Source organism: Oenanthe melanoleuca, chromosome 10, assembly GCF_029582105.1.
Source record: "Oenanthe melanoleuca isolate GR-GAL-2019-014 chromosome 10, OMel1.0, whole genome shotgun sequence".
NCBI lineage: Eukaryota > Metazoa > Chordata > Aves > Passeriformes > Muscicapidae > Oenanthe > Oenanthe melanoleuca.
This window is the reverse complement of record NC_079344.1, coordinates 129,848-153,423: the sequence shown is the minus strand read 5'-3', so window position 1 is coordinate 153,423 and position 23,576 is coordinate 129,848. Positions and strand designations below refer to the sequence as shown.

At 49.8% G+C, this 23,576-nt stretch overlaps 2 protein-coding genes across 11 annotated transcripts in view; one reads left to right on the top strand and one right to left on the bottom strand.

Moving 5' to 3' along the window:
- Window positions 1–7,341, top strand: part of PPIP5K1 (diphosphoinositol pentakisphosphate kinase 1) — a 41,594-nt gene extending 34,253 nt beyond the window's left edge. For all 9 annotated transcript variants that reach the window (XM_056500107.1, XM_056500112.1, XM_056500113.1 and 6 more), the window contains 3 exons: window positions 4,344–4,481; window positions 4,880–4,993; window positions 5,589–7,341. In XM_056500107.1, the coding sequence (XP_056356082.1) occupies window positions 4,344–4,481; window positions 4,880–4,993; window positions 5,589–6,274 (938 nt within the window). In that variant the 3' untranslated portion in view covers window positions 6,275–7,341. The remainder of the gene's footprint in view (window positions 1–4,343; window positions 4,482–4,879; window positions 4,994–5,588) is intronic.
- Window positions 7,342–9,064: 1,723 nt separating this feature from the next.
- Window positions 9,065–23,576, bottom strand: part of MAP1A (microtubule associated protein 1A) — a 48,136-nt gene continuing 33,624 nt past the window's right edge. For both annotated transcript variants that reach the window (XM_056500102.1, XM_056500103.1), the window contains 3 exons: window positions 14,099–22,841; window positions 13,234–13,466; window positions 9,065–12,330 (listed from right to left, as the gene is read on the bottom strand). In XM_056500102.1, the coding sequence (XP_056356077.1) occupies window positions 12,175–12,330; window positions 13,234–13,466; window positions 14,099–22,841 (9,132 nt within the window). In that variant the 3' untranslated portion in view covers window positions 9,065–12,174. The remainder of the gene's footprint in view (window positions 12,331–13,233; window positions 13,467–14,098; window positions 22,842–23,576) is intronic.

Genomic DNA, 23,576 nt, shown 5'->3' with positions numbered 1-23,576 from the left:
CACACGGAGCTCTGCTCCCCGTGTGGCTGCAACTGCTTTTTCCATCTTGGGCAATTGTTTGTTGCCTCCTTCCTTTAGCCAGGGTGAGCCCTTGAGCTCCCTTGAGGGCAGGTGCTGGGCTCCTGTCGATGGGATGCCCTGCTGGCAGGATGCTCTGTGCAGCTCTTGGTGAGCAATGGAGGAACCAAAGGAGTAGTGAGTATGGGAGGAGATTCAGGAGGTGCTGCAGCTGGTCACAGCTGAGTGAACTTGCTGTGGAAATTTTGGGGAAGTGAGTGCTTGTGGGTGTGTTGTATCTAGAGAGACTGAGTTGAGACAGGGTAGAGCTGAGCTTCTGTGTGGCTGCACTGCATGGCATCTTTCCTGTCTGGTAGGGCCTCTCAGTGTGTCCTGTCTGAGATGGGAAGAGGTAGGCAGCTTCAGCGTTGAATCCAGATGTTACAAATCAAAGCTTGCTGCTGTTTCTCTGGAAGTTTTGAGCCTCTGTCACAGATGGGAGGTCTGGTGCAGGGAGGCCTTGGTGCTGTGTGAGGTGGAGAGCTGGGGCTGCCTGCTGAGGATTCCCTGCACCCTGGCAGCTGCTCAGAGCATGTGGCTTGCTGAGCTGTGTGGTGTGATGCATGGCCCCCCTTTGCCATTCAGACCCACAGGAGGGAGGGGCACAGACAGTGCAGCCCTCCATGCAATGAAGCAGCAGGACAGAGCACTTTCAGAGCCTGGAAGATGAGAACTTTTCTTACACAACCTGTTTTTCCTTGATATGGCCCTTTCTGTCAGGCAGGCAATTTGGAGACAGTTGCTTTTCACGTGTAATTAGGACAATCCCTTGGTCTGCTGGCAGCAAATGCTAAAGGGAAGCAGAATTGCTTCAAGGGAAGAGATGCTGGCTCACAGCAGACTGCTCCAGAGCCAGGGCTGAGCTTTCCCTGCAAGTCTTGGCCATGCTGGTGAGCTGGGGTGGGGAGAGGAAGAGAGCCCAGTGCTTTGGGCACAGCAGGCTGCTGGGGCTGCATCCTGCCCCAGCACAGCCCAGCACAGCCCTTGGTGCTCCTTGCATAACTCCTTACCAGAGCAGCAGCCCTCCCAGCTGGAAATCAAATCTCCACCATGGACTTCATGCTGTTTTCCCAGCCCACACTTCATTGATGTGTCTGGGTTTCCTGCTGAGGCTCTTCTCAGATCAGACATAGTTGACAGCCCAGGTCTCTTCCTTGTGAAAACTGCATTCTTCTGTCTTCTCTTTACTTGTATCCACACAAAGGAAACATGAATTAGAAGGTAGAATCGGTGAGTCAAAAGTGTGCAGTCGGCAACCACAGTTGGAAAGACCAGGATGGAATGTCTGGGAACCTGTGTGGTCATAGCTGGGAAAAAGAATAGTGTGAAGTAAGTTCATGCTGGTAAGGAATCCCACTGGTACTGGAGCCAAAGGTCAGCTGTGGACAAACTGAGCAGCCCTGTGATGATGAGCAGGAAAGTAGTGGTGATGTCCAATTGAAAATAAATTTAAATTACAAAGGGAAACAGCCCCAAACTCTTTTATATAAAATAGTGGGCTCTGATCTGACCATCATCACTTGAGACAATGTGGAACAGGTAGAAATTTGCAAAATTAGAAATTTGGGAAGGATGTTTGTAATAGTGGTCTGAGAAGTCTGAGGGGAGGGGTGGGGATCCACAGCTCCATGTAGCTCCAGGAGCAAAAAGGGTTCTAATGGAGTGAGTTGAGACACTTTGCACAAAAGTGTTTTTTTCCAAGCTCCATATCACAGTACCTGGGGATGTTGGGAGCTTAACTGAGTTCAAGGGGAGACAAGAATGTGGAAGAGACACATGATGTCCAGAGCAATTCTGAGCTGTGGGTCTCTGATGTTGGGACATGTGACTAGAGAGTTACATGTGCTGTCTAGACTCAAAACCCTTCACATACAATATGCATGTGGCATGTTGGGAGTTTGCCCAGGAAAATAGGGGTGGGCTGGTCATGCATATAAGAGAGGAGCCTGGTGAGTGGTTTTGTTTGTGCTGAGGCTGTACAAGTGCTTCTTCACTCCAAAAGAGCTGGCACACAGAACACTGGCACACAGAGCTTCCTCTGTTGGATGTGGGTGCAGAATGGCTGGAATTCTGTCTGGTTTCTTGTGCCATGAGCCTGCATCACAGGCTCCTGTCCTGTGGGCCCCAGGAAGAGTTTGAGGAAGCACCAGCAGGGTCAGCACAGGGTGACTGTCACTCTGGGACAGCTCCTGAGGGTTGCTCTCACAGTTTATTGGTCTTGCCCCTTCCTAAGGTGTTGGTTCTGTGCTAACTGGGCATGGTGCAGCAGTGGTTGGAGCCTGCCCTGGAGACAGGCAGGGACTGTGATCCATGGTGGGAACTGCTGCCTTGGCTGTGCTGTGGAGCCATGAGCCACTGTTGGCCTCTCCCAGCAGCTCAGCAGGACTGGGAAGGTGTGCAGGGAAGTGGGTCCCATGCACAGATGAGAGGGATTCCTTGAGCACAGTACTCCTCCACCCTGAAAGAGGAAGCTTTGTCCATTTTACTCTGCTTGCTCCAGAGTTCTGCAGTGGTGCTGTGCAGAGCAGGCCCCTGGCACTTTGGGGTACAGGTATGTCATTTCACACCAGCTGGGTGTCAGTGCCTAATGTTTCTTTTAATGCTGGACCTTTGATTTCCTCATTTTACTAGAGGGGAGCCCAAGCACTCAGATCCCCACTGATGCCCCTAAAGTATCTTGCAACAACATTGCTTTGCCCTATCTTATATTTAAACTTTCTTTTTTCTTTGAAGACCCCAATACCTGAGCCAACTTCTGTTGTGAAATGGCATTAGCCTCAAACTGGGCTGCTCCACAGCTATCTCCCATGACTGTTTGATGTTTTGCCCTCACCCTTTTCCTTTAGCTCTGTCTCCCAGGAGGCCTCTGAGAAAATAAAGAATGTATATTCTTCCTTCCTCAGCACTTCCACTCTCAGGACTTCTCAGCAGCAGACAGAAGATTATGGTCTTTTTCCTGTGTCTTACATTTCTTCATCCTGGCCGATGATTTGTTATCCTTCCTGTCTTGAATTATGTTTGTAGGCCCTTTGTGGCATAGGTAACCTCATGAACTCTCTGGAGGATTCTTTATCTCCACCAACTGTTATTTATTGCAGTGAACACCTTCAGGGCTCTGCTCCTTGCCTCTTGCAGAGCTGGGTTAGGTGAGGGTGCTGGAGCAGAGCCTGTCCTGGAGGTGTCTGGAGCAACTGCCTGCCCTATCCAGAGTGGGAAGGGCTTCCAGGGCTTCTCCTGAGGTGCTGCCAAGCTGCAGGGCTCAGTTTTATCCTCTCAGTGTCCTGGGCACACATCCTGCCTCAGATTGCATCAAGAGCTCTCTTTTTGCATTTCAAAGTAATTTTCCTTCTCTGTAGCAACAAACACAGTTCCTTTCCAGGGTATTTTTGAGGTTCTTGGAGGAGTCTGGGGGGGGTCACAGAATGGGAACCCCAACCCTGAGGAGTTGAGAGGCTGTTGGACTTGGGAGGTGCAGGGCAGGAGGCAGCCTCATGCCGTATACCCAGGGACTCATCTGTTTCTTCCTTGCTCCTCTGACAGTTCAGGTTGGCTTGGTTACACCAGGCCTTTGCAGGGTGCTGGGATGAAGAGGAAGATGCTTTGCTCTGATACTCTGCTGGTGTGAGCAGCAGAGGATTTATTCTGAATAGTCGTGATGCAGCTTAGCTCTGAGCAAGTGTCTGTTACATGCTGAGATTCCTATTTCTGCTCATTCTGGGCTTGCTGGCAGTGAAGTCCAGTTAAGGGGATGAATAATTCAAATCATGTCACAGCCTTTCCTTGGACACAGCCTGTCAGAGGTGCACAGGGAGCTGCTGGGGCAGGGAGGTTCTGTGGCTCCTGGTGGCTGCTGCAGTGTGTGCTCCCTGCTGTGGGGAGAGGGCTGTGCTAGGTGGGGATCACCAGCCCTGGGACCTCTTTAATGGAGATTCTGTTGGCACCACTTTGATTCTGTTTGGCTTCCGTGAGTGGGAGCACTGTGCCAAGCTCTGTGCCAAGTTCTCTGTCATGGCTGTGTATTTTAAGTGTCCCAGGCTCAGCAGCAAAAATGGCAGCTGCCAGATACTTTTCCTCCTGTCCCCTCCATGTGTACCCAGGTGCTTGCTTTCAGATCTGTTACTGCATGGGATTGCTTCGTGGTGATTTTCTTGGGCTAGAAGAGAGGACCTGAGGCCTGAGTGTGCCTGTGTTTGATTCCAAGCGCCCAGCTCCTTCAGCCATGAGTGCTCCTGCATGGATTTACCCTGCTGTTTCCTCTGTTCATTTGCTGGTTGGTTTCTTGGCAGGTTTTGAAGGCTGTTCCATGGTTCCCACCATTTACCCCCTGGAGACGCTGCACAACTCGCTGTCCCTGCGGCAGGTGAACGAGTTCCTGACAGCCGTGTGCAGGAGCTGCAGCGACTCCCACGTCCAGAACACTGCAGGTACTGCTCACCTGGGCCTGCCCTGGCAGGCAGGGGCACTCCTGGGCTTTTGCATTCTCAGGAAGATCAGGCTGACAGGACTGGAGATTCAAGTGCAGTCCCTGGAGCCTGTTCCAGTCTGTTCTAGCCCAGGAATGAGCCATGGAACCTGCTCAGAGCCATCCTAGTTCACTTACTTAATAAACGTCAGGTCTGTAGCTGATGAGTATGGTGATGAGGATACAAACTCCAGCTTTGTAAATCTTAGCCTGGGGTTCCCAGGAGTGGTGGGCAGGCACGGCTCTGAACTGGCACTGGTCTTTAGCTCTTCCAGGGCAGCTGCCCGTGGCTGCTGGGCTGCAAGGCATTCCTTGATGTCTGTTGGAATATTAGTGATGTGTGTGTTTTTTGTCTCCAAGCTCTGTTTGATTCAATGATGGGCAGCCAGATCCCAGGAGATCCCTTCATGTCCCAGCGCATCCTGTCCTCAGCGTCCCTGCCGCTGCGCCAGCGCTCGGACAGGCCCCCGTGGTGTGAGTGCTCCTTCTCACTCAGGGCTCTTGTGGGGGGAGGGAACCTTGTGAAGTCAGCAAGGCCAGAAACCAGTCTGGCTGAAAACAGTTTCATTCTCCTCCTTTACTGGATTAGATACAACCTAGGTATTTCTCTAGTTTTGCTTATTGTGCAATATAACACAAGAATAAACATTAGTAGAGAATCAATATTTCTTTCTCCAGTGTTGGCTCCCACTCAACACTCAGGGACTGTGTGTGTCAGGGACTTGGAGAAAAAAATGGAGGCTGGGATTTTTCCATAATAATAAGGGAATGAAATAAATTTGTTTTCACTTTGAAGCCAAACATCTCACTTCACATTTTGTGCTGTGACAACAGAATCCACTCTTGGCTGTATGCCAACATAGCACTGGATTACAAGATGGGATTGTGCTCTGTGTGCTTTGGTTTTCATCAGCTGAACTGCCAGAAATGCCCAGGACCAGCTGTGAGCCCCTGACAGGTCACACAGCATAGACAGCCCTCACCTCTTGGTTGTAGAACTGCGGGACTGTGACAGTTTGGGTGGGGAAATACCAGCTACATGTTTCAAGATTTTTCTTCCTTTTTGCAGACAGCAGTGGCCCCTCCAGTACCGTCTCCAGTGCAGGCCCGTCCTCTCCAACTTCTGTGGACAACTGTGCTCGTTTCAGCTTCACCGAGAAACTTTCCATCAGCCCCCCAAAAAGTGAGGAGCAGCTGACTGGCCAGTCCCCTGAGCAGGAGGAGAGCCAAGCTCCAGGCAGAGGGCTCCATGTGCAGGTGGACGTGTCTGGGCTGCCAGTAGCAGAGCCAAGTGCCCCAGAGAGCCTGGTCTGGAATAGGGGCCCAGAGCCAGGCAGGGTCCTGGAGCTGTGCAAGGAGGAGCTGGCAGGGGAGGATGCTAACCCAGAAGAGAGCAGCAGGGGGGAGCTGAATGAAGAAAAACCATCTGGGGAAATGTTAGAGCCAAGTAACCCAGGAAACTCAAAGTATGGGGAAGGGTTTGACCTGAGGCTGGCTGGGGAGACAGTAAAGACAGGTGAGGGGTGTATCAGGGGAATGGCTGGCCTGGATCAGTCAGAGGAGATCCTGGTGCCCTGTGAAGAGGAGCTGCTGGGAGAGGTGTTGGATGCAGAGCATACAGGCAAGGAGCTGCTGGGGGACACTGCTCTGTCAGACCAGCTTCTCTCTGGTCACCTGAGCCAGTTGCAACCACTGCCTCCTGAGAAGAATGTGGAGGAACTGCAGCTGCTGTGTCAGAAGGATCAGCAAAATTAGTGGCTTACTGGGCAGCACACTGCAAGCACTCCAGCTGGAAGCAGCCTGGCTCCCTGCATGGCACCACACAGCTGGGGTCTGTGGCAAAGGAGAGCCCACGTCCTGGGCCACAGGGCTCTGTGGTGTGGAAGAGACTGCTTTACTCCTCCACAAGTCAGCTCTTTGCCATTCAGCAAGAATGTTTGCCTTGTTAAATGAACAGCAATGCAGTCTTGGTGCTGGCATGGCACCTCCATGGAGCAGGGACATGGTGCTGCACTGGTGTCCCAGGGGCTTTGTGCTCACTGGGACAGCAGCATTAGAGGACACAGCCAAGGCTTTTAGGGTGGTAAGTCCAGAGGGGACAGATCCCCCCTCGTGACTTCTTGGCCCACAGCCTTTAGAGAAAGGCATTCTGGGCCCAAATTAATGAGATCCATCACAACCACCAACCTCCTCTCTGTTCCTTCCTTCTTCCTCTCTCAATTCCCACTGCTGGCCACCAAAATCAGGTCCAGAGAGTCCATGGCAGGAAAACTAGCAGAAGCAGAAAGCATTCTGAATGAGTGTGGAAAAGAAGGGTAGTGAGGGTATCAGGTTTGACTGCCACTTGCAAGGGAACATCACTTTGGCGTGGCCTTGGGTGTTTCCTGCTGGGCTGGGGCAGCAGGAGCCTGGGATGCAGCCTGGGAGAGGTGTGCAGGGAGGACACACAGCTGGTTTTCTTTCCTGTCCCCAAGGATCAGGCAGGGTCCAGCTCTGAAGTCTTGGTGACGGATTAAAAGAAACTGCTATTTTGACAATTCAGGACTATTAGAAACCAAGAAGGAGAAATCTTTATTATATATAAAATGAGAAGTATTTAAAGGATATTTATGTAAATGCCTTGGAGCACAAGCCTGCGGGCGAGGTTGATACGGGTGTCCCTGCGCGCGCTGCGTGCCGGGGCTGTGCTGCCACTCCTGTTCGTGGGCGACTCTGCCTGCCTGTCTGTAGCTAGGCTCTGTTCTGTGAAGCTGTGCCCAAAGATCTCTATGCTGTGTTGTGACAATGTGTGTTCACAGTAAATCTATGCTGTGGGTCCAGTGTCTCTGTCTCTGATGCTGACTTGGCAGCAGTGTGTATGTGCCTGGAACAGTAATCCCTGCTCACTCTCTGCTGTCCTGCAAGAGTAGCTGTAGCTGGAGTCAGACCTGGAGTAAATGCACAGGCTCCAGGCCAGGAAAAAAACCTCCTTTTTACTACATGGGAGAACTGGTCATACTGGGGAAGAGTTCCAGGCTTCCCAGGTCTCAGGGGGGTTTGTGGTAGAATGAAGACAGTGGGATAGTGTGTTCAGCTCCTTTTACTTGGTCCACACCTTCCTGTCACTTGAAGGACATCCTGGGTGTCGTGTCCTTTTCCTCCTCCCAGGCTGCTGGGCATGTAAGGTGATGTTTACTTGCACAGGAATGGAGCAATCGTGCAGCTGCAAGAGTACAGCCCTGGCTGGGGGCACCCTAGCCCCTCCCAGCAGGCTGAGCCTCCCTGCACTGCAGATCTGCACAGACACAGACCTGGCTGAGGGACCCCAGGTGACTGAGCAGCCCTGCCCACAGCACTTGCCCTGCAGCCCTGCACCAGCAGTGGCTGTGGCACCTGCCCCAGCACGGCTCCAGCAGCCCCATCCCTGCTGAGCACCAGCCTCAGCCCCTGCCAGGACCTGTGTGCTCCTGCCAGTGCCTGGGCAGGGTGCTGCCAGCAGCCCCTCTGCAGGGCTGACTGCTGGCAGGGCATGGGGCAGGCCCTGGGGCTGGGGATGTGCCTCTCAGGTGCTCACCCCTCCAGAGCCTGTGCTTGTCCCTGCACACCTTTGGGAAATGCACTGCAGTCACAGGACCTTGGTTAGCTGGAGTACGGCCAGAGACACTTTACCTGAAAAGTAGCTGTGTGTGGAAACATTTCCTCGTTTATGGTAACAGTTCATGGTTCCTCCCATCAGCACCAGGCTTGCAGCTGCCCTGAGCTCTCCATCGGGCCCTGCACAAGCTGTGCTGTGCTCTGTGGCAATGCTGGCCTCTCTCCTGAAGACTGTAGCACAGAGCCCCCTTTCTTTTTCCCTGGTACCCACCTGTGCCATTGTTTCCTTCTGAGGACAGGCAGGCAGGAACAGAACTAACTGGGCAGCAGCCTGTCCTGACTGTTCCAGCACAGGCAGAGCAGCAGCTGTCCCAGATTTTGGATAAGTAGATGAAAGAGCTGAAAGAAAGCAAGTTCCCTTGTTGGAGGTCAGGTCTGAGGTCTGCAAAGGTCCAAAAGCCCAACTGCTGCAATGGGGTCAGGCAGATGGAACCCCTGGCATGCCTGTGCCCAGGTCCCAAGCCAGCAAGTCACAGGGCTAGAGGGTTTCCAGCTCAAGGAATGCCAGCAGCATGGGGCAGGGCTGCCCTTCCCAAGAAGTGCAGGGGCAGGCAGAGGCTGCAATGAGATGCATGATTCGGGAATTGTGAGGAGTGATGGTGCTGCATGGCAGACAGGCCATGCCAGGCTCCTCACTGGATTATCAAGAGCTGCTTTTCCCTGTACAGCCCTGGCCAGCTGTGCAAGAGTCCCAGCTGTTCCCCAGGAGGTCACTGTCACCCGCTGGGGCCAGGGGCAGGGCTGGCTGTCCAGGCTCTGTGGCCTTACGTGCATGTCCCTTTCCTGAGGCACAGGGGGGTGCAGCTGCTGCTGCTGAAGGAGGGGCTCCCCTAAGCTGGGAGCCACGGGAGGGTGGCACAGCCGTGCCTGGGACTCCTGGGCTCACTGAAAGAACAGCTGGAAACCACTGCAGATGTTCTCGTTCGCAATTAATGTGGCTTTATTGTTAATGTGTTGGGCTCCTCTCTTGACAGCAGTTAGTTACAGAGTGTTTCATGTGGAAATGGGCAAAAGGACAGAACTCAAGGAACTAAATTCAAATAGAAATATGATGGTGAAGAAAAGAATCAGGGCTCTCAAAACATTTAGCATAGAAGAAGCTAGGAGCACAAGATGCCATTTCAATACAGTTAAGACGTTCACTTTTTTAATTATAGGTTTAAAATAGTATTTTTTTACCTATTACATACAGGAAGATTACACGTTGTTGCCCACATGCAGAAACAAGCAAAAGCAGAGTTTAACTGTTTCTCTCTATAGTATTGTATTACCTCTGGCTCCGGGTGGGTCCTGCTGGCTCCTGTGGCCCGAGCAGGGTCAGACTCTACAAATCAGCATTTTCATAAGTCTTTTTCCCCATAGTTTTTCTTAAGATGGAAGGAGGTGGAGGGGAGAGGGAGATAGTGAGAGAAGCTCAAGGCAGAGCAGACTGCGACAAAAACTGAAAAAAAAAGTGGAGCCTTGAGGACAGGGAAGCAAAGTGTGTGGGATAAAGGTAGCCAAGCAGCAGAGCTGCAGGGCAGGAGCAGGGCAGGAGCAGGGCAGCCTTCCTCCTAGAACCTGCCCGTGGCCACACTCCTGCCCGGAGGATGCAGGCACCTCACAAAGCCTCACTATTACTGCTGCTTAGTCAGAATTGCTTCAAGTTTAAAATTGAGAAAACATTCATGTGTAGGTCTATCTAAGTTAGTGCATCAGCTTTTACATCTAGCTACGCAGAGGGATCCCAGGACCAGCACGGGCCGTGCTTGTGCCTCTGGTGTCTGCAGCCTGCAGCTGCCACCGTGGGTGAGTCAGGGTCTCCCCAGGGCCCCAGCAGTCCAGGGAGGGCAGGGCAGGAGTTTCAGAGCCTGCAACTGCCAGAACCAACATTCATGAGTGCTGACCCCATCGGGGTACAGAGAGTGACATTTATTATGCTGGCAGACACAGTGCAAGTCCATGGTTAAAATGAACACAGCACAGGGCAGGGGTTTGCTGAAGCCCTGAGTAAGCTCATGTGCTCCTAGCAAGGGCCATAGCCTGAGCTGGCTGTGCCCTGGGGAGGCTGCTGGCCTCAGGCCTTGTCCCACAGCTGCTGGGTTTTAGACATGGTCTTACCGAGACACTTTTGCTGCCCACAGGTTCTCTACGGTCTTCTCATTTTGTTTAAATTGCAGCATGTTAGTACCTGTACTGAGAAACCTCTGAACTGACACTAAAAGCACATGGTATCATATTAACATGTATAAATTAAAATATTAAATCAACACAAAATGCAGCTTAACATTAAAAAAAAATAAATATATAAATTAAAATGCAAAATAGACCATTTCCCTAGAAACTCCATTTTAGTGCTAGGAGCAGGTTTCTAAGCAGCATTTTCTTCATGTCACCTGCCAGAAAACTAGCACTGAGACTGAAGTGTCCCAGGCAAGTGCAACTCAGGGTCGGAGGCTGCTTGTGGGGTCAGTCCTGTGCTCAGGGCCAAGCACAGTGGGTGCCACAGCAGATGGAAACACTTTGTGCTGACTGTCAACAGCTGCAGCACAGCTTTCCACCCCATTCCTTCTTCCCCTGAGCACAGCCTGCTGCCACTCTGTCTTGCAGAAAAGCTTTGTGGTAAGATCTCTGTCAGTTCTCTGGACGTGGCAGAGGCTCCCGGGTGCTGCAGGCTCAGAGCACCTGAGCCCCCCAGTCCCTGCAGGGAGAACGTGTCTGTGTGCCAGGGAGGTCCTGGGGGCCTGGTCAGGAGCCACAGTGCACTCAGGGCACGCACTTGTGTTTCTGCCAGCACGTCCAGAGCCAGGACAGGTGGCCACAGGGCACAAACTGCAAGGTGGCAGCAGGTGGGTGAGCAGCACCTCACCTGCACATCAACACATCCCTGCCACGCGTGGAGGAGCTGAGAATGGCTACACTGGCTAAACTCCTTTTCCCCCTGTATTTTGGGAAGGGCCTTCTCTTCCCTCACACCACACGTCCTATTCCCCACGTCCTGGACACCTGGAGGGGCAGCAGAAAGCTTGAACACGGCTCTAAGGCAGGGGGGGATGGCACTGAGTGCAAGCTGGCACCCTGCAGTGACACTGGTGGCACCAGCCTCCCCCAGCTCCTGCAGCTGCTCAGCACAGCCCTCTAGGGCCTTTGCTTTAGGGACAGGGAGCTTTCTTGTACATCGTGGGCCAACAGTGGCTAAGGTTTTTCCAGCCCTTCTGCTGTTGAGGGGGCTGAGTTGTGCGTTTGGATGCTCTTTTTGTGTCACTACTCAGGCCACAGCTGCTCTGTGCCTCTCCTGCCACACAGCTGCTGTGCAGGAGCCAGCTGTGTGTGCCAAGCTCAAGTTAGCAGGTTAGGAATGTGCTGAGCCCTCCCCTCACACGCCATGGCCTTCATCCCAGCCCCTGAGCACAGCAGGATGCCACAGGCAAGCACTGGGCACAGAACCTGCCAGGCTGGCACGTGGTGGTCGTGCCTAGCTGGAGCTCAAACACCTCCTGTATGCTCAGGAGAGGAGATGGAAGAATGACCTTCACTGTCACATTACAGACAGAGGGTTTTGTCTTCCCTCATCTCCCTGGTGCAATTTTTTGCAAGTTAGGTTTTGCCCCTGCCCCCTGCCTCCCATGCACTCTCTACATGCAGCAGCAGCACTTCAGCCCTCACCAGAAAGATGAGGTTCTGGTGCTACAGGTTAAATGGCAAGGCAGCCAGGAAGAGAGTAGAACAAGCTCTCACAGCAGCAAGGCAGCCAAGATAGTCTACAGAAACTGTACAGTCAGCAGAATAAAGCAGGGAAGGTAAAAGTGCCCCTGGCCTGCAACTGCTCTTGCACAAACTCTTAGCTCAGTCCAGAAAATTACAGAGCCCTGCACTTCTTCCTCATGGCATCCAGTGCTGAGCAAGATGGATACCCGATTGCCTGACAAATGGGAACCATGTAGAGGACTAAACCAGAGAAGAACTGGACTGTGATTAGATGGTGTCTCTCATGTTGCATCGGTGATTGAAGAGTCAATGGATGAACACAAAATGTGGGAGACTTAGAATTCAATCTTACAGGCTGGAAAAGATTCGTCCTGCATCACAACAGTGCTGCTGCTTGCCAGTACCATGATGTTTAGCTCCTGCTGTTTCTCATGGGTCTGTTGGTACCATTCTCGTGTTACCTCAGTATCGTGTGTTGGGATCAATGTCACCTGGGAAAAGAAAGCAGCAGGGATGATTGAGAACAACTGCAGTGACAAACAATGCCCATAGGAGCTGAGGCTAAAATTTCTTGTTAATTTTGGAACACTGTACCCTTGGTACTGTTTGTTCCATTTAATGTCTTTCAGATGTCGGGTTCTGAGGCAGAGCTTTATTTTATACAGTACCAGCACAATGGGGCTCTGAACTGGCTGCAGACTGGCAGCACTGACACCATAATGATGAGAATGGCTGCAGTGCAGGGCAGAGCATCATGCTCTGGAGCTCCAGAAACAGCCTCAGAAAGATCCTTCAGTGTAAAAAGGAACAATGCTGGCAGTGTCACTGTTAATGGACACTATGTGCCCATTGACCCAATGTGCAGCTCAGGAACCTTGAAACATGAGGCTGCTTCATCTGGAAGAACATGTACACCCTCCTGTACGTGTCTTCAGGTGTGCCCACCTGGGGTGCCCTGCAAGCCTGCCTACGTGAGAACTGTGTTACAGAACACTCTTGTTTAAAAGCTCTATTAGTAAGTTGCTGTCAGAAAAATCTTCAGCAAGCCAGGCTAGCAACAGATGCCACTGTGTATGGGACACTGAGGAAAATTCAGTTTGTGTTGGTGCTTGATTTTGCTTGAGGATAGGCTTATCCTGCAGCAGGTAAGGAGTGTACCATCTCCCAGTGCTCCCTCCCCTCAGGAGGACGTGGAAAAGAGGGCATATCTGCTTCCATTCATACCATTTTGTAGGAGTTCTCCTCATCATCAGTACAAGCAGTTACTCTGCTGAGACTGCAAGACAGGGTATTTTGCTTCCTCTCAGTGTACTCTCTTGGGTAGGTGATACCCATCTTCTTCTGAGCACTTGTGACATCAGAAGCATGACACACCCCTTTTCTCCATGACCTACCTGCAGGTTGTCTCCCCACTGAGACTTCCCTTCCAGAAGTGCATCCAGCACTGCCCTGCTTGGCTCTCCGTTGGCTGCATCGTTCCCACTCACAACGTAGTAAGACGCTCGGATGCGCCTGAAGAACTCTGGGTCCGTGTTCTTCCCGCTGCAGTGGTTGGGGATGTAGGCCAAGTCCACGTAGACAGGTGGGCCCACAGGCACAGACAAACTGCTCTTAGGACTATTGGAAGCTTTGGAAAAAAGGAAACAAGAGGCTATCAAAACCCTTTTGCAAGAGACAAGCACTCAGATTAACACAGGATTCCAGAAAGACTTTCCCATTGCAGCAGTGCAGTTGAGACTTGTCCACGCTCCACTGCTCAGAGGTGAGCTGGGTGCATTTCTGGGCCAGGGCTGCCACAGGTCTTGGGAGGGAAAGGAAGTTCTGCTATCTTTTGGGGTTGGATTGGAAAGCTTTTGGATCAGTTTCTTTCTGGGGAACTGAATCAAAAAATCTCCATTATTAACGTTTGCAGAGTTGTCATCCTAATTAATATTTAGTCTTAATTTTTGTTAATAACCTTAAACACACACACCCCCCCCCCTTCTCCATTCTGATGGCCTTTGTATGCTATCCTAGGGTATTACAGTAGTCTTTCTGGAAGGTCCATCCTGATTTCCTGCCATCCCTGTGAATTGCTGCTACTCCTAGGACTCTATTGCTCTTTTATATCAGCCTCTTGTACATCTCAACCTTATCACTGCTTACAATTTTTTATGCCTGACTGGGAAGACCTGTTCTCTGTTCTGCTATGTTTAACCCAGTGCTTTTCTCTGTGTTGGACCTATACAGAAAATGCATTTTTCAGGAAGGATTTCTTACCGGGATTTGTTTTGATGCCATTAACAAGGCTCTTGCCAGGGTTGCTGTGACTACTCCGGGATAACTCATCCTCTGGCATCAGCACACTTCGTGGTTTGGGCTTTTCTCCTCCATCTTTTTCTTTTTTGGCAGTGACAGATTTTGGAGATTTGTCTGATGACTGTTTCACAGGAGTGGGTGATCGTTTTCCTTTCACATCTGATTTCCGGGCAGGTGAGGAAGATTTGGGTTTGCCCAAAGGTTTCCTCACACCTTTGTTCTTTTCTTTTATGTCTTTCTTGGAAATTTTATCAGTTCTGCTCATGCTTTGCTCATTTAACAACATATCAGGGTCTACCATGCAGACATCAGGGTGAGGAGGGTGGGGATGAGGATCTAGCATTGGAACAGGCTGAGGATCATGGCTGGACCTAGAACTGGCATGGTGAGCATTCCCCACAGCTTTGTCCACTGGGAGGAAATCAGCATCTTCATCCGAGTCCATGTTGGCATCTGCTGTGATGGATGGACATTCTTCAGTCTCAGGTGGGACATCAGAGTCTGACTGGGAGGTTCCAGAATCACTCACTGATGTTGGAGGCGTTTCCTCCACCGTGGCACTTTGCATGGGACTGCTCCCAGCGTGGGGTGCTCTCCCCTGCACTGAAGGGTGACCCTCCTCCTGTGAGAGGTCACTGTCTTCAGAGAGCTCATGGGGGCTCGGGTTGATGAATGAGGGAGAGAGTTCTCCCTTTCTCTGCTTGTATTCACATGAGGAAAATTTCTGTCCACAATCAGAACTGCCTACTAAATGGGTCTCCATGTCATGGGAAGCATCTCCACAGTCCTCTGTTTTCCCACCCCTCTGCACACCTGGGAAAAATGGCTGGAAACTGTTTTCAGGGGACATCAGAGAGGAAGGACGGCTTTGCCTCTCTGTTTCCTCTTTGCCTGCACATGGAGAAAAACTACTGTCAGAATCGGGACATCTTTTTTCATCTTTTGCCTCTGCTGCATGGTACGTGCTGTGGAAAGCTGGCAGACTGGTGCTCACCTCTGTGGGACCATTGGCTGTGGTTTCATCTTCGTGCTGATGATGAGAAAATGATGGCAACACATCAGGGAGAGAAGTCAGTGGCAGTGGCTGTTCTGCAAATGCTGTCTTCTGCTCTGGGCAGCTACCACAGTGCTGCTGCTCTTGCTCTGCAGAAAGTGGTGTGGGCTCTGAGTCCTGGCACTCTTTTCTACGTGGCAAGGTGTGGTCACCCATGGGACCACAGGGAAATAGAGACCCATGCTCTTCAGCAAAGACAATGCCTTTGGTTTCAGCTGTATGTATTTTCACAGCATTATCTGGAACCTGTGGAGACACATCCCAAGCGCTCCTGGTACCTGCTTCCACTCCTGCACCTGTGTATGTGGAAAGCATATGGGAATAGAAACTTTCTGCTGTAGTCAGTATCACAGGAGTGGTGGCTTCAGATGAAGGTTCCTCTGACAGGCTGGAAGAGTCATCTTTCAGCTGCTGCTGGGTCACAGACTCTTTCTCCACACCTTTGGAGAACACCTTGTCTTCTTCATATGGACTCAGCGGTGAGAATTTAGGAAAAGATGAGTCAAGGCTGCTGATTTTCTCAGAAACCTCCAAGTACTCATCTTTGTTTCCCTGGTCTGAGAGCAAAGCACAAGGAGACTCTAAAGAAAGAGAAATAGCCCCCAAAGGGCTTGCTGAGGTTGGCTTATGTCTGAAAGTGCTGGCTGTTTCACTCTTTCCTAGCAGGGAACCCTCAAATCCAGAAAAGCTTCCCATCCCTCTGCTCTCCACCCTCGGGCCCGGTTGCTGTACCTCTGGCTGTTTGCTGGAAGCAGATTTCAGATCTATGGCTTGCTCCTGGCACTTGGAGGCCACTGCTGCACTTGGATAATCTGCTACCCAGAAATGGGATTCCTTTGTGGATTTTTCAGCAACCTCTCTCTTTTGTGAAGCATCACGGCACATTTCTGACATTGGCTCCTCTCTGTCCATGTGTGACATGTCACTGTAACATGTTTCCACAGCAGCAGCTGATGCAGCTGTCCTACCCTGGTATTCCTCTTGCCAGCCCGGACTAGAGGGAGAAGAGGCAGAGGAGCTGGGTGAGAGTGGCTCCTGACATCTGCTCTGCAGGAAGGGCTCTGAGACAGGGAACTTGCTGATGGCTGAGATGGGTGCACAGACAGTGCCTGCAGCTGCAGTGGGGCTCTGCAGTTTAGACTCTTTTTCAGACTTCTCCTTAGCACCTTTTTCTAGCTCTGAGTCACTTGCACTTTCTTCTCCTTGACCTGCTTTCTCATAGTATGTATCTTTGGGATTTGGGATTTCAGATTTCAGGGACAAAGATACCTGCTCCTGGCCAGACAAAATTATGTTCTTATCTGGACAACCAGCATCAACATAGGTGGATGATTTTCCTTGGTAAAAGGTGTCAGTTGTGACGGTGGGAGAGGCAAATGCTGCGCTCGCAGATGACGGGTGCAGCGCAGAGTCCAGTTCTCCTGGCAAAGCACAAGACACATTCAGTTTTTCCTGTCCTTCTGATGTCCTAGGCTTCCCTGTTTCAGACAAGGGCAAATACCTTTCATGGATGTCTCTATAGTCAAAGACTGAATCTGCTTTATCCTGAGGGGATGCTGGAGATGACAATTCCTTCTCAGCAGAGGTATAAAGGCAGGACTCTTCTTCCTTTGCAGACACATGAAAATTTTGACCTTTTTGAGAGTTCAGTGCTGTCACTGGCAGCTTGTCAGCATGACCTGGGCTGTGTGCACCCATGGCTGTGAATGGGGAGGGTCCCACTCCAGACACAATTATCTTCTCATAGATGTCAGCATACTTGAAACTCCTCTCATCCGGGTAGGGAGTTGGTTCTCTCTCTTCTGGCTCTTGTCTTGTGGAACTGTCATCATCTCTCTGTGTGCAGACCCCTTCCTCATAGGAATGAGGCTCAGGGGAACCCCTGGAACAGGTTTCTGGAGGATACACCCCAGCATCACTGCTCTTTTGGTGTGGGCCTTGTCTTGGAGGGGAATGTGCACACTGCCCTGCCAGCTCAGCACTCCCTGCTGTGGCTTCTGCGAGATATTCTGCTGCTCTCGTGGATTCCCACAGAGGAGATGCTGCTGCTGTCTGCTCTTTTCTTCCTGTAGAATCAGACAGACCCTCAGTGGATTTGCAGTCATCCTCTTGCCTGCCGTCTGACTTGTATTTGCAGTCTCTTTCCTGATACAAATCACTCAAGTCTGGTTTCTTCCCAGCTGCCTTCGATGGGACATCCTCCCATAAGGGTGACTTGCTGTAGTCTGGCTTGCAGGGCCCCTCTGCTCCTGGTGCTGCCTCGATCTCCCTTCCCACTGCAGACAGGGGAGATGTTGTCAGAACCTGGTCTAGTGACTTTGCATAGATATCTAGGACAGCTTTCTCATCATCTAAGGAGGAGCAATCTTGTTTAGAGGTCAACAACAATTCTTGCCCTTTTTTGTTTTCAGTTAGAGCTTTGGCCTGATTTTCCTCACCAGGGACATACTGAGGAGACAGAGGAGAACCTTCCCCTTGTGTTCTTTCTGGGACAGGGATGTCAGCAGGAATCACATCCACTTTCTTTGTTTCTGACGTAGGTTTGGCACCCTTGTGTGTGTCTTCTTTGTAATCAAATGACTCCATCTTCAAACATTCCATTTCTGCTTGCAGCAGCGTGGGCTTGCCCCCAGCATTGTGAAGCTCCTCATCCTCCTCACTGGGTGACTGCCCTCCTCTCCCACTGCCTGTCCCTTCCTGAAGATACCCAAAGGCAGAACCCCATGCTTCTCTTTCTGCTCCTCTCCAGGCAGGGCTGCCAGGCACTACAGGAGGTATGTTCTCCTCCTTGCCCATTTTAGGGAGGGATTTTGTTTCAAATTCTGGTACCTCATCCAAGAATGTGCTTTCTCTCTCTTTGTCATATCTCTGCCGCCTTCCCTGAACAGGGACTTCTTCCACCTCTTCTGGAAACCACACTTTTTTCTCATAACTTAAATCTTTAATGCAAAACTTTTCCATTTCTGGAGATTTTTCTTCTTGAGCTTCCTTGAACCTGCAAGATTCTATGCCTTCAGTAGAAATGTGTGAAGATGTTTTATCTTCACTTGGACTAGATTTTGTAAAATGTAAGTCCTTTGCATCTGGGGATAGTTCCTGAGAGTCCAAGCCCGCATTACTTCCCCTCAACAGGCCCTTTTCTGATGCAGAAAATAAACTGCTGTCATCTGGAGACATTTCTTCAGCTGAAGAATCTCTGGGTGATGTGTCTTTAACTGAACTACTTTCTGGGCAAGGAAAATATTTTGATGCTTCTTTCAGATCTTTGGCAGAAATTTCCAGTGATGTTTCATATGTAGCTGGGCTCTGGTCTGTGAAACCCAAGGATTTCACAGCTTCTGAAGAGAATTTGTCAGTGCAGCTGGACACAGGTTTTTGTTTTGCAGTTATCTCTTCTGTGAAACTAAGAGCTTTGGCGTCTTCTGGATAAATTCCTTTAATAAAAACATCTGAAGAGATTTTCCTGCTGGAACTCTCAGTGAGAGAAATGGATTTGGTCTCTTCTGGGGAAATATCTTCAATGGAAACATGAGAAGATTTCTCTTCTTCTGAGGTGTCTCCTGTGAAATACAGCAGTTTTCCTTCTTCAGTAGTAACTCTCTTAGAAATATCTGAGGATTTTTCTTTACCAACCCTTTCTTCTGTAAAAGAAGGTGATTTGATGCCATCTGGTGAAAACTGCAAAGATTCGCCATTTTTAGATTTGCTTTGGCTTGTGAACTGTGGAAGATCCACGTTTCCTTGAGAAGTTCCTGTGGTTGCAAATGGCTCAAAGGACAAGTGTTTTGGAAATCCCATCAAACTTTCTGTCATGGTTTTAGTTCCTCGCTGCTCCTCTGGTTTTGTGCTGGGATGCTCCTTGTCCTCCCCGATCACCACTGTGTCCTGCTTGTGGTAAGAGAGCCAGGGCAGCTCCTCCCTGCTCCCGGGTTCTTCCTGTCCCTGCTCCTCAGGAGGCACTGGAGCATCTCTGCTCAAAGCCAGTTCGTGATGCTCAGCTCCAGCCTCTTCTCTTCCAGCTCTGGGTTGAGCCGCAGGTGCCTCATCTTCTCTGAGAGGTTCACCCTTGGCTCCCTTCACCACAGCAGCAGTTTGGCCTTCCAGTTTCTGGGCAGCAGCATCTGTTTGTTTTTCAAATAGGTCTGACTCGACTGTTTCCAGCTTCTCCTCCACGGGAGACTGGTGGAAGGGCGTGTGCCCTGCGCTGGTGGGGCCCGAGGGGGTGGGAGAGGCCATTTTCACCGTGCTGTCATCGGGGCTGGTGCAGCGCTCCTCTGCAGAGTCAGCCTGCGAGCAGGGCGCCTCCTCCGCGGGGAAAGGCAGCGCCTGGCTGGGAGCACTGACTGCCACCTGGGCAGGGCATCCCTGAGGGGCAAACACGGTGGCACTGTAATGCCCTCGCAGCTTCTCAGGCATCTCAACATTTGGAGTCCCATCTTCTTCATCTTCTTCATCCTCTACCTCCTCATGAAGCTCCTTTTTTTGAGTTTCCAGTTTCCTCTCTGCTTCTGCTAATGCATGGAAATCTTCAGGGGGTGGAGATTTAAAACATTTGTCTTCCTCCAAGGATGATGTGGGAGAAATTGTGCCAGCAGAAGGAACATAGTCAAGACCCTGTGTGGCTTCAGTCCGAGAGGAGGGCATACTGTTTCCTGTGTCCAGGAGCAAAGAGCTTTTCCCAGTCTCTTCTGTCTGTGGTGCTGTAATGGATGCCACGGATTGATCCTCTGCTACTGACGTTGCAAAAGAGGAAAGCTTGTCACACTCAGTAATGGAGGTAGCAGAAGAGATGTGCTCCTCCTCAGCTAGAGGTGCTGCCACGATGTTTGTAGGATACGCCAGGATTTCAGCCTCCTGCCCAGCATAGCCCTTGGCTGAAAGGTCAGCAGGGGGCATGGCCTGTACTCCATGCACTGCTTCAAAAGAGCCTGGATGGTCAGGAACAGAAATGTTATAGGCATTGACATCATACTTCAAGTGTGGGATCCTCTCTTCCTGTTCATCATGGATTTCTTCATCAGAAATGGTCTGCTCTGTTTCTGAGTAGCCGGGGATGGTTTCATCCTGGATATAGGAAACATGTTCTGCTGCTGCTCCTGGTGGGACTGGCAGGCTGCTCAGATATGACTCTTCCTTTGTTATGTCTTTTCCTCCAAGTAACTTGGTTTTCTCATCCATGAAACTAAATTCTCTTTCCTTCTCTGTAATGGTAAACAGTTTGTCCTCCCCATCATCTTGTTGCAGCCCACAGAATTCTCTATTCTTCTCCACTTTCTCCTCTGCTTTCATGCGCTGCTCTTCCTTTTCTTCCAGTTCTGCCTTTTCTATCACATCTTCTCTCTTTTCCTTCTCGTTCTCTTCCTGTGCCTCTGTCCCCTCAATATACTTTTCACAAGTTTCTGCTTCCCTTTGTTTTCTGTCCAAAGAGATTTTCTCCTCTTCCTCCTTTTCCTCCTCTCTGAACACCAGTGGCTGACCAGCCTTTGCCAAGAGGTCTGTGTGTGATGGCAGGTGTTCCTTCTCAGCAAACTCCTGAATGTCCTTGCCCTGCTCAGCTTTTCCCTCCCAGTATCTTATGTCATGGTTTGCATTTATTGTTTTTCTTTCATCCTCTATTTTTTCAGCAGGACCTCCCCTCAGCTCCCACTGATGGACTGCCATTTCCTCTGCTGATGATCCTTCTTCCATATCAGTAGTAGTTACTCCCTGATCAGGGGTCTTTCTTTTTAAAATCAGATCCACTTCAAGGTTACTCTGACCAGTGATATCCACAGAGTCTTTCATGTCTGCTTCAGGTGCCCTCACAATTTCACCACTGTCCATATCAGACAGTTCTTGAGCCACCTGCAAGGCCCCTCTCTCCTCATGCTTCAGTTCCTCAAAGTCCTTTGTAAGATCTTCAGGTGAAGAGAGGACTAACCTCTGTTCCACTATGGATGTCTCTCCTGGGGCCACTTGTACAGGTGCCTTCTCCATTGGTAGTGTCCTGAGGTCAGCAGGTACCTTTTCAGGTTCTTTTTCAGATTTTACTTTGATCTTCTCGGTTTTGAGTCTGCCTGGAAGTTTTGCCTTGTACAATGTTTTTCTTACTTCTGGCGTAAATGGTTTCAAGTCTGGTTTAGAAATTTTTTTTTTGAGCTCTGGTTTGTTTTCTTTCTTTTTATCATCTTTCTTTGAATCTTTTTTCTCGTCTTTCTTTCCATCATCTTTTTTTAAGTCCTTTTTCTCCTTCTTAATCTCTTTCTTTTCTTTGTCTTTCTTCTCCTCTAATTTGGATACTTTCTCTTTCAGATGCTTTTTTCCAACCTTGTCTTTTGCCAATTTTCTTTTCTCAGCTTTGAGAGCATCACTTGTTTCTGTCTTTATCTTTTCATGTTTAACAGGCTTCTCAGGAACTTTCTCTGTGTGTTCTTTAACCTTTTTCTCAATTTTAGCATCCTTTACCACTTCTGGTTTTACTTCCTTAATCCCCTCCTCTACTGCTTCTTCCTTCTTGGCTTGCTTTGTCACAGATGGCTTGGGGGAAGACTTAAGACTCTCTTTACTGTCAGTTCTTTGTTTCATTTTGGTCTGCTTCAGCACAGGTGGAGGTATTCCAGAAGTGATGTCTTTCTGAGTAGCCACTGGGTACCTCAGAAAATCCAGGTGCTTGAGTTTCTCAAGACCTTCCAGTATTTTATTTTGAGGAGCATTTCCAGGAAACAAGACCCTTACAATTTTCTCTGTTGGGCTGGCTGGTAGCCATACCACTAGGGCTGTGATAGATGTGAGATAGGGAACGGAAATTTCACCTTCTTTCCCACTTGCAAGAATGATGCCAGTCTTTGCTTTACTATTGCCAGCCCATTTCTGCATTAGAAACTGCATTTCTTTACTGTCCTTTACAGGGTTCAGCACATACATGTCCAGCTTACCCACTCCCATTTTGTGGAAGAGTGTGATGGGCTCGATGGTGCTGCTCACCACCCTGTAGAGAGGCTCTGATTTAATGCCCAGCCTGTTAAGGTACTGCAGGGTCATACACGCCTCTTCAATGCTCCTCTTTACTTTCATGGAGGCTTCAGGCATCTTCAGCTTTTCAGGAACATTAAAAAAAACCACCCCCAGCTCAGGGGAAATTAGGTTCTTCATCCAGTCACTGTAGTTGGTAGAGCCCTGGGATTGTTCCTCCTCTTGCTCAGCAACTTTCCTCTGCAGCAGCCCGTTGATGCCAGGCAGGTTGTCTGCACCAATGTGGGTGAGCAGGATTGAGTCAATCCTATCCAGGTGCCTGACCAGCTTCCAGAAGCAGGATTTCCTCTCAGAGCCACCATCCACAAGGATGTTAAATCCATTGACAGCAAAGAGAGCAGAATCACCTCTTCCCCCAGGGAATATGTAGCAGCAGGGCTTAGAAAGCTTCAGAAAACCCCCTGAGGTGGGTGGCTCCAGGAGGTCAAATGGAGATGGCACGTCAACTGTCTCAGAGACATATTCTGCAAACTCAGACACCCCATCCATTTCTGGCAGAACTGGATCAGGATTCAGTTTCAGATTAATAATGTCCTGAAATCGAGGATGCCCAAGGCTGCTCCAGGCTCCTTCTCCCTGGCACGACACAGTAAGAGAGGCCTTGGTATCTGAATCAGAGTTGCTGAGAATCTGGGTGACCTAATGAGATAAGTACAGACAAATAAAGGTGAAATAAAGCTTTGGGACCTATATAACACTTAAAAAAAAAAACCCAAAAAACCAACTAAACAAATAAACAAACAAACAAACAAAAAACCCAAAAAAACCCAAAAAAACCCAGCCAAACAAACCATAAACCAACCAACCAAACAAACAAAAAAAAAAAAGCAGCTAGCTAATACAGAAATACTGAAGATTAATGCAGAAATTCTGAAGATACCATGAGCACTTTACCAATGCAAAACATTGGGGGTAGATGAAATAGTTTGAAAGGCCATGGAAAATCAGTGCATAGAGCCATGCTTTCTTTTGAAATTCTTAGTGTTGATGGGCTGTCATGGCTTCTGACTGCTGAGCGTGTATTGTGACAAGATCTCAGGAAAGAAAATAAAAGCAGGAACCACTTTTTCCTTACTTCTTCTTATTAAATCAGGGATATCAGTCCCTAGCTTGGGCTCAAAACTAGCAGGTTGGAAGTGTTTTTTTGTGATTTGTGAATTCTAACCCTGAGAAAACCTTTTCAGTGCTACGTGTCACTGGCTGAACCTCACTCACCAGGCTAGTCAACCACCATTGAGTATTTTGTGCAGTTCCAGTGACATTGGACTTTCTTTTTTATTTAGATTAATTTGCTTTCTTGGCACCTATTTTGAAAGTCATTACTCCATCTTTGCTATACATACAGAGACATGCCATGTGATTAATAATGTAGAA